Raw genomic sequence first — 13,468 nt, 5'->3', positions numbered from 1 at the left:
GACCCAGGACACCATTTAAATCACTTACAATATTATCTCATACAGTGAGGCAAATAAGTATTTAATCCACTGTCGATTTTGCAAGTTTTCCCAGCGACAAAGAATGGAGAGGTCTATAATGTTTATCACAGGTACACTTCAACTGTATGAAAAATAAAAAATAAAAAAATAAAAATTCAGAAAAATCACATTGTATGATTTTGAAATATTTTATTTGCATTTTATTGCATGAAATAAAGTATTTGATCACCTACCAACCAACAAGAATTCTGACTCTCACAAACCTGTTAGTTTTTCTTTCAGAAGCTCTCCTATTCGGCACTCTTTACCTGTATTAAGTGCATCTGCTTGAACTTGTTACCTGTGTAAGTGACACCTGTCCACACTAGGGATGGGTATTAAGATTTTATTGATAGATACATTATTGATTCCGCTTATCAATCCGATTCCTTATCGATACCTCGTGAATTTTTTGTGTTCTAAAAGTAGGCTTTACGGGTTTTCTATGTCAGCGGGTCAAAGAGCTTTTTCTTATTGTGCACCCGCTCTGTGGAACGGTCTTCCTGCGACCGTGAGACAGTCGGAGTCCGTGGACATTTTTAAGTAAAGACTTAAAGCCTATTTTTAATTATTTTTCTTATGAATAGTTATTTTTTTATCCGTTCTATTTTTTTTTACTTCTGTTTTTAATTATGTATTTCAATTTTTTTATTTTTATTTATTTATTTTAATTTTTTTTATGTTGAACTGTTCTACGTGAGGCGCCTTGAGACGGTGATGTTGTGATTTGGCGCTTTATAAGCCGATTAAATTGAAACTGAACAACATGTTATTGAGTCTTAAAGTAAATAAATAAGAAATTGGTCACTGGATCCTTAAAATTTGGACATAAACTCTATATGGTGGATCCTTGATCTCTGGACATAAATAGAAATAAAATCTGTACTTAATGTCAAAAGCATTTCCTTTCAGACATTATTGGCATGAATGTCTTTCCATACATCTGAGCTGAGCTCTTACAGCTGTACAGGATGTAATTTATAAAGAATGCAGGACGTCTCATTTTGGGAGGAAAAAAAACGCTTTAGTCAATTGTAGTTTCTTGTCTGTATTACAACGTTTGTAAGCGGTGTCATTTTATTTAAAGCGGCAATTCAATTTGAAGTTATTAATTCTGACCGGACTCTGTCTCAGCAGAGAGCAGCGCAGCATTTGAAGCTGTGCCAATGGAACGGAGGATGATTCTCGTTTCTTGACTACAACAAGACATGAGTCCCAGTTAGTGACTTTAATCCACACAAAAGTGACTCAGGATATTTTAATGGCTTTGAGAGGGGTTAAGAAGCAGATCTGCCATTTCTGAAGAGCAGCGAATCAAAGAACCAATGAGCTAGTGGATCGAAGCATTGCTTTATTGTTTCATGCTTCAAAGTGGTGTCGCACTGCAGAAATGGTTGATTACAGAGCCGCTGCAGGGTTTGTAATCAACGTAGAGGAATGATCATTTTCCCAACAAACACCCTCAAAAACAACAGCCACTCTGAAGGACCGATAAGGGAATCATTAAGCAAAAAGGCTATTGATATCGGTGGATCAAATAATTTCTTAACGATACTCGAAAAGAACCCGTTCTTGATACCCAACCCTAGTCCACACACTCAATAAATCCCACTCCAACTCTGTACTGACTGTAACGTTCATTAAGGTGTCGTACACTTTCATCATTTAGAAGACAAACACTATGGTAGAGACTATGAGAGAGTCCATTCATATTGCATACCAGCTAATGATCCAGCACCTCCAGCTGCAATTGCTAGTGGGTCAAAGTTTTGTCTTCATAGCACTTCCTCAGTGGCAAGGAAGATCATTTCTTGAATTGATTCCTGGGCAGGATGGTGAAGACAGAGATAACTGAACAGGCCTAGTCTTGACGTCCATTGTTTCTGACAAATGCTGCACTTGGCTGCTGCGGGAAGCTTCTGCTGGTCAAGATCTTGCTCTCTTTCCTTCCTCTCTCTCCTCTGTGTTGTCTGTCCACATTTTTTTGAAGACTATCACTCCAGTGTGGATCATTGCTCACCAGCTGGCTTGAGCCTTTGCTTGTTCCTCCCAGGACTTACAGTCGATGGAGCAGCTCTTGAACTGGTGCTTCAGGAGGTCCTCATAGCATTTCTTTTGCCTCCATCTGGACCACTTCCATTTGCTCAGCTGGGAGTAGAAGATCTGCTTGGGAAGTCAGCTGTCATCCATTCTTACAATGTGACCCACCTACTGAAGCTGGTCCTTGATGATGACAACACACTCTATGCTCTGGAGCACAGGTGTCAAACTGATTCCAGAAAGGGCCAAGAGGGTGCAGGTTTTCTTTGTAACTACCCACTGCACCAGGTGATTTCACTGATTAACATCACTTTGAGCAGATGGAATCAGTTAGTCACATTTTCTGAAGTTTCGCATCAACTTGATAACAAAAAAATAACTGTTCTTGTGATATCCCTCAAAACATCCAAGCCTTCACTTCCAATCAATGGATATAATTTCAACTTGGTCTTGCCTCAATATGTGCCTCTCTTTCCAAGAAGGTTGTGTGTGGCTATCATTACAGTAACTATGTGTTTGTAGGTTATTATTACGGTGGTGACGTGAAATCCTAACGGTCATCCTAACCTATTCTTAATAGCCCAAATTACTCAAATCTTACAGAGATACATGAACCCAAAGAATAACTGAAACAAGAAATGTTGGTCGATATGAAGGGAGATAAAAAATAAATAAATAAATAAAATAAAAAAAAAACCCAAAACAAAAAGTCTTCCATCAAAGAATCGAACCTGTGTCTCCCGCGTCACATGTGGGGATACTTACCACTACACTAACAAAGAACTAGCAACACACACTGAGTCACAGAACATTAACTAAAGCAGCTACATTAAGAATAGCCCAAAGATTTAGAGTTATGGTTGCCGTAAGTGTAACCACATCATTCCAAAAAAAGATTCATCTCTACTGGCCTGGAGCTTCAGATGTGGGTTCCTGCAGGTAAACTCTGCTGCTCCATGATGTTCAGTCTTAATGAGTCTCTTTGCTCCTCCGCAAAGACCTTTAGTCTTTGCCGAACACACACCACTTTATCCTGCAATTCATTTTCATTTTCTCTCGCTCCCCTTTATCTTCTTTTCTGCCAACAATGCGGGCTATCATCTACAACTGTTTCAGTGTTGCTTTTCAGCATGTAATGGAGCAGCAGCTACTACTGTGTACTACTTTTTTCATGTTGTCATTTGGAGGTGTTGCGAATAGATTCTTGAGGGAAAAAAATGACTTTATTCCATTCTGGAATAAGGCTGTAACATAAAATGTGGAAAAAAAATGAAGCGCTATGAATACTTTCCATATCAATAGTAAATACATGTACAAGTATGTATCCTCATGATGAAGTGACCTATACTGACCAATGACAGAAACCAATGACTAGCCACTGCCATTCGCAAACCGAGTGGAACATAAGAAAGAACATAAAAGACCTTTTGGCATCTCCCTTGCCTTCACTCAGGATCACCACAGCAGATCGGAGGTGGATCTGCACACTGATTTGGCATAAATGTTATGCCGGATGCCGTTCCTGATGCAACTCCACATTACATGGAGAAAGTGGCAGGGGTGGGGTTTGAACCAGGAACCTTCCACACTAAAAACAACTGCACTAACCACCTGACTTGACCATAAACCTGAAAATATCTGGAGACAGCTGCACCTGACACTTCACAGTGCCAGAGAACTAGACACTTCCCATTACACAATCTCAACTTTTCATTCTTAGCTACTTCTGTTACAGATATTACTTAGCATCTCACCAAAATAACATTTCTCACCAACTTTCCTCACTTGCTAGTATCTCTTAACTATGAGACCACAATCAATAACAATGTGGAAATTAAGTTGGTGGTGGTGATGGATACTATGTGAAATCTGCAACAGTAACAAAACTCAATTTCATTTTAACTTTAACATTTCTAGGCAGATGACAGAGTCCGAGGTTTCATGGAATTTGCTGTAAAACTAGATACAGCAGGAGGGTTGTTTTATTGTCGCCTTTTCAGCTGTTGGTTGGCAACTGCAGCCAACAAACACCACACAAACAAAAGGATTAGACAGAATGTGGTGCGAAATGAACACACACACAGATTTAGGAGTCTCACCTGGTCTGTGAGGATCGTGAACAGGAGCAGCTTCACACGCCGACAGAAAAAGCCCAGCGGCTAATAACAAGACAAATCCATGTCGGCTCTCCATCCTCCGAGCTCAGCTAACTCAACATTAGCCGGTCAGAATCGTCGTCCTAGTCTACAAATGTCCAAGCTAACGTCGACGAAAGTGCTTTAATCATTGATAGCGTGATTTATTTCACAAACGAGCATTTCTTTTGGCTTTTCAGCGCCGAGCCTGCTAGCTTCGATTAGCATGTAAATGCTAACAGTTTTAGCTGACGACAGCAAACAGCTCGTTTCGTCTGTCCATACAGACAAATCGGTCGATTACCTTTCCCGGCCCATCGTACTAGTACTGTATGTCTTTAGAACATTAAAATATTCACAGCTAAAGATCACTTATCAAAAAGCAAAAAACCCTATCAAGAAACACCGCACCTCCAAACCGCCATGTTCCTGGAAAACGTCACATCTCGGAATGAGGCGTGGAAAACCTGCGGATTGACATTTGTCAAAGCCAATCATGACTGAGAATTCGAGCACATTCCTCAAAACCGGCCAATCGGCTTCGAGATTTATTCGCAGTCATATAAATCCTGCGCTTTTTAATCAACTAAAAGATTTCCAGTCACTCGCCAATCATGTGAAACACGCAATGCAAGTAAAATACTCGTGACCCGTCTATATAAAAGGTTTATTCCTGCATTTTTACAGCCTTCAATAAAACCATCAAATGGCCTCTTTTGACAAGTGCACAGGTTGATTTCAGTTACAGCATTTTTTTTTCTTATGAACTGAAAAACATGTTACACGAATGCATAAAATGAATTAGCACATGTATTTTATTTTATTTTTGCACTCTGCAATAAATGTTTATCTTTTTATGCATTACATAACAAAAATAAAATTAATTAACTACATTAAAATTCCATATTTATGCTTCAAATTATTGCAATAGCTTTCTCTGAGCCACACGATTGTCACATCCATTTCTAGATTAGAGCTTTGTGTGCATTTATTAGAATCATAAACTAAATCAAATCCTGCGGTAGTACTAGTGCAAATGTTCTTACCTGAACACTCTTCATCGTCAGAAATTATCAACATATCATAAAAATGTAAATGACAGATACAAGGTTAAAACTAAGCCTTTCACAGTATATTCATGACCTGGTGTCCACACATTATCTACACTAGATCAACAAACAAGTAAATGGAACAACAAACTAGTAAACTGAACAATCATCAGATTCTGCACAGCTTAGTCATCATCACTGTCTGAATCATGACACTGGGAGAAGTCAATGTCATCATCCTCATCGTCCGACTCTAGCAACTCCATCCCACTGTCTGCACAGTCCACAAGGCTCTGTGGCAACAATGGACCAGCAAACCACAGTGGCGTAAGCTGGCCATCTTCTATGCTCCATCCGTGACCCTGTGGGGCAGGCACCTCAGACGAAGCCTCCAGGGCTCTCTTCCAGATGGCAACCTGGTAGTTGCACCTGTTCACGTGTTGCAGGAGACTTCTTCTGCAAGGTGGCAGAGCTGACAGGTCAACGTTTACAAAAGGTGTACTAAGTCATCTGCAAAATCATAGAAACTAAACAGAGTTAGTTCTTCCTTTTTTCTACATATTATCATTATGTATAGTGAGTATACCAGTTTGATTGTCAATAAACCGGACTAAACAATACAATTGTTTAGTCCGGTTACTAATTTTAATAATTTTAATCATTAATAAAATGATTTCAAAGATGTCAGCATGTGCTGATGTTATGTGTCGACGCGGGTTGAGGAGCGGACCTGCGTCTGACAGAACCCAGCGGTAAAAATAACCAGAAGGCGGTTCCCAACAGAAACAATTTATTTTTCACCTGTGCTTACAAATGTAAAACATAAAAAGCGTCCCTCTGGTGGAGTGATAAGTGGCACGTTCTCCAGCGCCCGCAAGGATTAAAGCCCGGCGCTCCTGGACTCACTACCACCGCCAAACACCCCCCAGGTGGACACGACGAACCGATTCTCTGTGGAGCAAAGAGAAGGTGAGGTGAGTCAGCAGATATAACTCTATCTTTCGCATAACACACGCTATCAGCAACACACTCAGGTCAATGTTTCTCTTTAACTTTATACAAATGAGCAGCCTCTCACAACAAGTGGAGGATCACTTATCCAACAAGCCACCGCAGTGAGAAGCAAGCTGCACAATTCTCTTCACAATCTCAGTTTACTGTGTAACAAAACACCAAGATACTATCAACAATTACTTAATCACTTAATTACCTTTAGCGTGTGCTGACAGCATGTGTCCTCACCCTTCCCTGCTTCACGGGCTTGATATGTCAAACCCAGGCGCGGTCCTCAGCGTCTCACAAACGAACGACACAAGGTCGAGTTCCCGGCAGTTCTGCTCAAATCACACATGACTTATATGCAGAACGCCATCCAATTATCTGCTTCAGCTGCAAGTCTTCAAGGCCGCACGTGAGCCCCTGCCACAGGTGTTCCACATGACGCTAATAAGGGTGAGGACTCTTCAGCCAGCACTTTCTCCACAGACAAATCAGCCCTCATGCCACCTGGAGAGCAAAGAAAAGAAAAGAACACCAAAACAGCCAGCCACGCCCCCCCAACACACAACAGTACCCCCCCATCAACGGGAAGCCCCCCGGCGACCGAACCAACCAGGCCCGAGAACAGCACTTCCCTCCAGGGTCCACGTCAGAAAGCAGGACAGGCACCGCAGCAGGAAGGCCGGCTGGCATCAACAAAAGCCCCCAAAACATCCCCCAGAAACAAGGTCACTCACACAGGAAAAAAAAAAAAACAAAAACACAAAAACCCACCCAACAACCTCCCCAAGGGACCGTCCCATCAAACCCCGGGAAGAAAAGAAAACTCCCAAACGCAAAACCCCAACACAGTCCCACAAACACAATACAAATGTAAATGCATAAAAGAAAAACAACAAACAACCCCCCCAGAATGACCGGCAGCCCAACCCCCCCCAGAAGGCCCACATGGCCAGTTCCAGGAGGAACAGCCAAAACCATAAGCCCAACAAAGGTCCCCAGGTGTACATGGAGTAACACGGTGCCCCCCCAGGGGACCGTACCATCAACCCCAGGAGGTACCCACCCCACAACCCCGGAACCCCAAACTCGGTCACACATGGCTGGTTGGTCCCAAGCCAACTCCCCCCCAGAGGACCGTCCCATCAACCCCGGAGGTGGAACCCGGAAGGAAAACAAAACGAAATCAAAAATCAACCCCCGGAGGACAACCAAAAACAACCCCGGGGGGATATAAACGACCATAAATCCCGTTACCCTCCCCAGCACCCCGAAAGACCCCAGGTCCCTCCCAGAGCCCCCCGGCGGCTCAATCTTGGCAAACGGCTCAAAATAGTAAGCCAGAGAAGGGAACAGGAAAAAACTAACCCAGCTCCAACCCCAAGGCGCAGCAGAGAACTGGAAATGCGTCCAGTGCCACAACTCGACCATACCCCAGCCTCTCGGGAGGGGTGGAACTACCGAAATGGCGAACAGCAACAGATCGGCCCACCCCTCCGACTGAGGTAAGTCTCCGCTGCACCACACCCCGGCAACGCCAGTGACGAACGGTACAAAGGCTCACCGAGGCTGGAGTGGAACCGGGCCCTAACCAAACCAAAGAAACACCTCTAACACCCCCCCCCAGATATAGAGGTCTTCTGAGAATGCTCAGCGTGACCAACCTGCACCACCCCACAACCCACAAGACAAACGGTCTTGGGGCAAGTGAGGTTGGGGTTAGGGATGTAGAGAAATAAAAACAACAAAATAAAACGACCCAACAACCCAAACAGAAAATACCTAAAACCACATACAAAATTGACAATTAAGTGAGCCCATCAATCACTCCACCAGATACGCCCCTAACTCCCCAAACACTTATAAACCCCTAATCAAAGAAAACAAAACATTTATTTGTGCTGGAATTTTTTTTTGTTTTGTTTCTTTGCTAACAAAATTTTAACTATTAGAGAAAAAATTACTCATAACCATCCCAAAGACGTATCGTTATCTTTGGCTGCTTTCAGTGATGCCGGTATTTGGTTAGACTCTTTCTCTCCGATTGTTCTGTCTGAGTTATTCTCATTAGTTACTTCATCCAAACCATCAACATGTTTATTAGACCCCATTCCTACCAGGCTGCTCAAGGAAGCCCTACCATTATTTAATGCTTCGATCTTAAATATGATCAATCTATCTTTGTTAGTTGGCTATGTACCACAGGCTTTTAAGGTGGCAGTAATTAAACCATTACTTAAAAAGCCATCACTTGACCCAGCTATCTTAGCTAATTATAGGCCAATCTCCAACCTTCCTTTTCTCTCAAAAATTCTTGAAAGGGTAGTTGTAAAACAGCTAACTGATCATCTGCAGAGGAATGGTCTATTTGAAGAGTTTCAGTCAGGTTTTAGAATTCATCATAGTACAGAAACAGCATTAGTGAAGGTTACAAATGATCTTCTTATGGCCTCGGACAGTGGACTCATCTCTGTGCTTGTTCTGTTAGATCTCAGTGCTGCTTTTGATACTGTTGACCATAAAATTTTATTACAGAGATTAGAGCATGCCATAGGTATTAAAGGCACTGCGCTGCGGTGGTTTGAATCATATTTGTCTAATAGATTACAATTTGTTCATGTAAATGGGGAATCTTCTTCACAGACTAAAGTTAATTATGGAGTTCCACAAGGTTCTGTGCTAGGACCAATTTTATTCACTTTATACATGCTTCCCTTAGGCAGTATTATTAGACGGTATTGCTTAAATTTTCATTGTTACGCAGATGATACCCAGCTTTATCTATCCATGAAGCCAGAGGACACACACCAATTAGCTAAACTGCAGGATTGTCTTACAGACATAAAGACATGGATGACCTCTAATTTCCTGCTTTTAAACTCAGATAAAACTGAAGTTATTGTACTTGGCCCCACAAATCTTAGAAACATGGTGTCTAACCAGATCCTTACTCTGGATGGCATTACCCTGACCTCTAGTAATACTGTGAGAAATCTTGGAGTCATTTTTGATCAGGATATGTCATTCAAAGTGCATATTAAACAAATATGTAGGACTGCTTTTTTGCATTTACGCAATATCTCTAAAATCAGAAAGGTCTTGTCTCAGAGTGATGCTGAAAAACTAATTCATGCATTTATTTCCTCTAGGCTGGACTATTGTAATTCATTATTATCAGGTTGTCCTAAAAGTTCCCTAAAAAGCCTTCAGTTAATTCAAAATGCTGCAGCTAGAGTACTGACGGGGACTAGAAGGAGAGAGCATATCTCACCCATATTGGCCTCTCTTCATTGGCTTCCTGTTAATTCTAGAATAGAATTTAAAATTCTTCTTCTTACTTATAAGGTTTTGAATAATCAGGTCCCATCTTATCTTAGGGACCTCGTAGTACCATATTACCCCAATAGAGCGCTTCGCTCTCAGACTGCAGGCTTACTTGTAGTTCCTAGGGTTTGTAAGAGTAGAATGGGAGGCAGAGCCTTCAGCTTTCAGGCTCCTCTCCTGTGGAACCAGCTCCCAATTCAGATCAGGGAGACAGACACCCTCTCTACTTTTAAGATTAGGCTTAAAACTTTCCTTTTTGCTAAAGCTTATAGTTAGGGCTGGATCAGGTGACCCTGAACCATCCCTTAGTTATGCTGCTATAGACGTAGACTGCTGGGGGGTTCCCATGATGCACTGTTTCTTTTTCTTTTTGCTCTGTATGCACCACTCTGCATTTAATCATTAGTGATCGATCTCTGCTCCCCTCCACAGCATGTCTTTTTCCTGGTTCTCTCCCTCAGCCCCAACCAGTCCCAGCAGAAGACTGCCCCTCCCTGAGCCTGGTTCTGCTGGAGGTTTCTTCCTGTTAAAAGGGAGTTTTTCCTTCCCACTGTAGCCAAGTGCTTGCTCACAGGGGGTCGTTTTGACCGTTGGGGTTTTACATAATTATTGTATGGCCTTGCCTTACAATATAAAGCGCCTTGGGGCAACTGTTTGTTGTGATTTGGCGCTATATAAAAAAAATTGATTGATTGATTGATTGATTTTGTTTTATGTGTTATTTTGCCTGTCCCAGAACACTTGGAGTTACGTCGCCGTTATTTCTCTTGACGCTTACGTGTCGGGGCAATACAGACATCTCTACTCGTCCGAGCTGCATGGGCTCGTCAACAGGAGGAGCTGGAGGTCCCGTCGGAGGAGCCTCAGTGGGGCGAAGAAGAGGCGGCCCAGACCTGTGTCGGGGAAAGCCCCGAGACAAAAAAATCCGCTCTGATGGGCGTCCTATCTCGCGTCCACGCTCCCTCATCCGATCATCCAGACGAATCACCAACGATATTAGCTCATCTAAATCGTTTGGCTCATCACGGACCGCCAGCTCGTCTTTTAGTGCCTCATTTAACCCGTCTACAAACACGCCCCGTAAAGCATTCCAACCGGATTGAGCAGAAAAAATCCGAAAGTCCACGGAATACTCCGCCGCACTCCGCCTCCCCTGCCTGAGATACAGCAACCGTTGAGCACCGGTATTCGTTTTCACCGGATGGTCAAAAACCAATCGGAACTCCCGGGAGAAATCCTCAAAGGACCCTAACAATGGCGAGTTGTTACTCCACAACGCAGTGACCCAAGCTAAGGCGTCGCCTCGGAGCAGATTTGTTACATAGGAAACACGACTTCCATCGGAAGAGAAGGAAGCCGGTCGCTGAGTAAAGACCAGAGAACATTGCATCAGAAACGAAGCACAAGCTTCGGCGTCTCCCGCATAAGGCTCCGGATGACAAATAACCGGTTCGAACACCGAATCCCTGGGTGACGGAGTTATCTGCCCCGGTATCGATGATGCCACAGCTGGAGCTGCAGGAAGCGGAACGGCTTGCGCTGCAAGCTCCGTAACACGGGCGTCTGTTTGTTCAATTCGATTTGCGAGATGCTGTAATTGCTCCCATATTTTCTCCAAGTGTTCTTGCACCTTTTCGGCAAAAGGAACCGCCTCTGCCGCTGGGTCCATTATGGAAGGGCCGGGAACTACTGTTATGTGTCGACGCGGGTTGAGGAGCGGACCTGCGTCTGACAGAACCCAGCGGTAAAAATAACCAGAAGGCGGTTCCCAACAGAAACAATTTATTTTTCACCTGTGCTTACAAATGTAAAACATAAAAAGCGTCCCTCTGGTGGAGTGATAAGTGGCACGTTCTCCAGCGCCCGCAAGGATTAAAGCCCGGCGCTCCTGGACTCACTACCACCGCCAAACACCCCCCAGGTGGACACGACGAACCGATTCTCTGTGGAGCAAAGAGAAGGTGAGGTGAGTCAGCAGATATAACTCTATCTTTCGCATAACACACGCTATCAGCAACACACTCAGGTCAATGTTTCTCTTTAACTTTATACAAATGAGCAGCCTCTCACAACAAGTGGAGGATCACTTATCCAACAAGCCACCGCAGTGAGAAGCAAGCTGCACAATTCTCTTCACAATCTCAGTTTACTGTGTAACAAAACACCAAGATACTATCAACAATTAATCACTTAATTACCTTTAGCGTGTGCTGACAGCATGTGTCCTCACCCTTCCCTGCTTCACGGGCTCGATATGTCAAACCCAGGCGCGGTCCTCAGCGTCTCACAAACGAACGTCACAAGGTCGAGTTCCCGGCAGTTCTGCTCAAATCACACATGACATATGCAGAACGCCATCCAATTATCTGCTTCAGCTGCAAGTCTTCAAGGCCGCATGTGAGCCCCTGCCACAGGTGTTCCACATGACGCTAATAAGGGTGGGTGAGGACTCTTCAGCCAGCACTTTCTCCACAGACAAATCAGCCCTCATGCCACCTGGAGAGCAAAGAAAAGAAAACCAAACCAAAACAGCCAGCCACGCCCCCCCAACACACAACAGATGTTCTGACATAGCATATGCAAAGGCTTTTCAGGGTACCTGAAAAAATTTTTTGCTATCTAAACACGATGAAGTTGTGCTTTAGATAACCCAAACTAGATCTGGTCTGCATATATCAACAGTATAAGTTCTTGAAATATAGTGGTAGTATTGAAAACAAGTTTTTATTTGATATATTACACAACGTATTCAAGGACATTTTTCCACTTTAAGAAAGAAGGTGAAATATTGTAAAAGTTTACTGCGTTCAAGATGCAACATGTGAATTTGAAGCAAAAATATGGAATTTTAATGTAGTTATTTGATTTCTCCTTCACATATCACTGTGATTTTGGTGTCATATAAAAAGCCAGAGATCCCTAGTTTGATACTATCTAGCAGATATTGATTCATCATTAACTTTTGTTGGAGTAAAAGAAACCTTTTAGGAAATTTTTCTAAAATTGTCTGTGTGGGTTAGGGCTGCGAACATGGTTTGACACTATGCTATACTGTGAACTATTCCTTTGTTACACAGAAATATAGTGGACATCATGTAAATCTAGAGAATCTAAGATTTTTAAAAATGTATAGTTTTATATGATATACACAACATTTATACAACTTTTATGCATGTCAAAAATGCAAAAAAAATCAGCCCGTGATTGGGCAAGGACAAGACAGTTTGAGGTATAATAAGAAAAACGGTGTTTTGATCAAGTTGATCCCTATGTTTTTTCTGTTACCTCTCCATTTCATACTCTGCAGAGTTCAGGGAATCTAAAAAATATGGTTTCATTAAATTGTTGGGGGGGGGGGCTCCCTGGACCTATTCCAGCCTGTGGCCTAAAAAAAAAAAAAAGAAAAAAAAAAAAAAGAAAAGAAATGTTAAGTGTCGGACGCAGCTCGGAGAACCGACCAGCGTTTGAAGGACCCAGTATGAAATAAGCAGAGCACGGTACAAAGGCTAACTGAATTTAATACATAACAGTGATAATATAACAACAAAAGGTGCGGTCTGGCGTGGTGCGCTCCCAGCAGCGCTAACGGTCCGGAGCCAGAAGCTGTTTCGGACCCAAGGACCCCGCCGACACCCCCCAGGTGGCCGCAACAACCGAGTCTGTGAAAGAAGGAACCATTATGTGAGTCCACACTCTACACACAGAACACTTAAAGGTGTACAAACAGCAAACACTTCCTGGCTTGATTACTAATCAGCTTCCCAACCTGCAGGCATGGAACATCCCGTTCACAAAACTCCACCGCAGTGGAAGCTGATACATGACTAACATACAGCTCAATACAATAAGGTGTGAGGGACA

The 13,468-nt window shown here is 42.9% G+C and overlaps 1 protein-coding gene across 1 annotated transcript in view; it reads right to left on the bottom strand.

Moving 5' to 3' along the window:
• lmtk2 (lemur tyrosine kinase 2) overlaps window positions 1–4,686 on the bottom strand; it is an 82,875-nt gene extending 78,189 nt beyond the window's left edge. Inside the window, exon 1 of the mRNA XM_034191374.1 lies at window positions 4,200–4,686. Coding sequence (XP_034047265.1) covers window positions 4,200–4,293 — 94 coding nt within the window. The 5' untranslated portion in view covers window positions 4,294–4,686. The remainder of the gene's footprint in view (window positions 1–4,199) is intronic.
• Window positions 4,687–13,468: the final 8,782 nt, after the last annotated feature.

The sequence above is a fragment of the Thalassophryne amazonica genome, chromosome 16 (genome assembly GCF_902500255.1).
Source record: "Thalassophryne amazonica chromosome 16, fThaAma1.1, whole genome shotgun sequence".
Lineage (NCBI taxonomy): Eukaryota > Metazoa > Chordata > Actinopteri > Batrachoidiformes > Batrachoididae > Thalassophryne > Thalassophryne amazonica.
The sequence above is the reverse complement of the archived record's forward strand: the minus strand, read 5'-3'. Positions and strand labels throughout refer to the sequence as shown.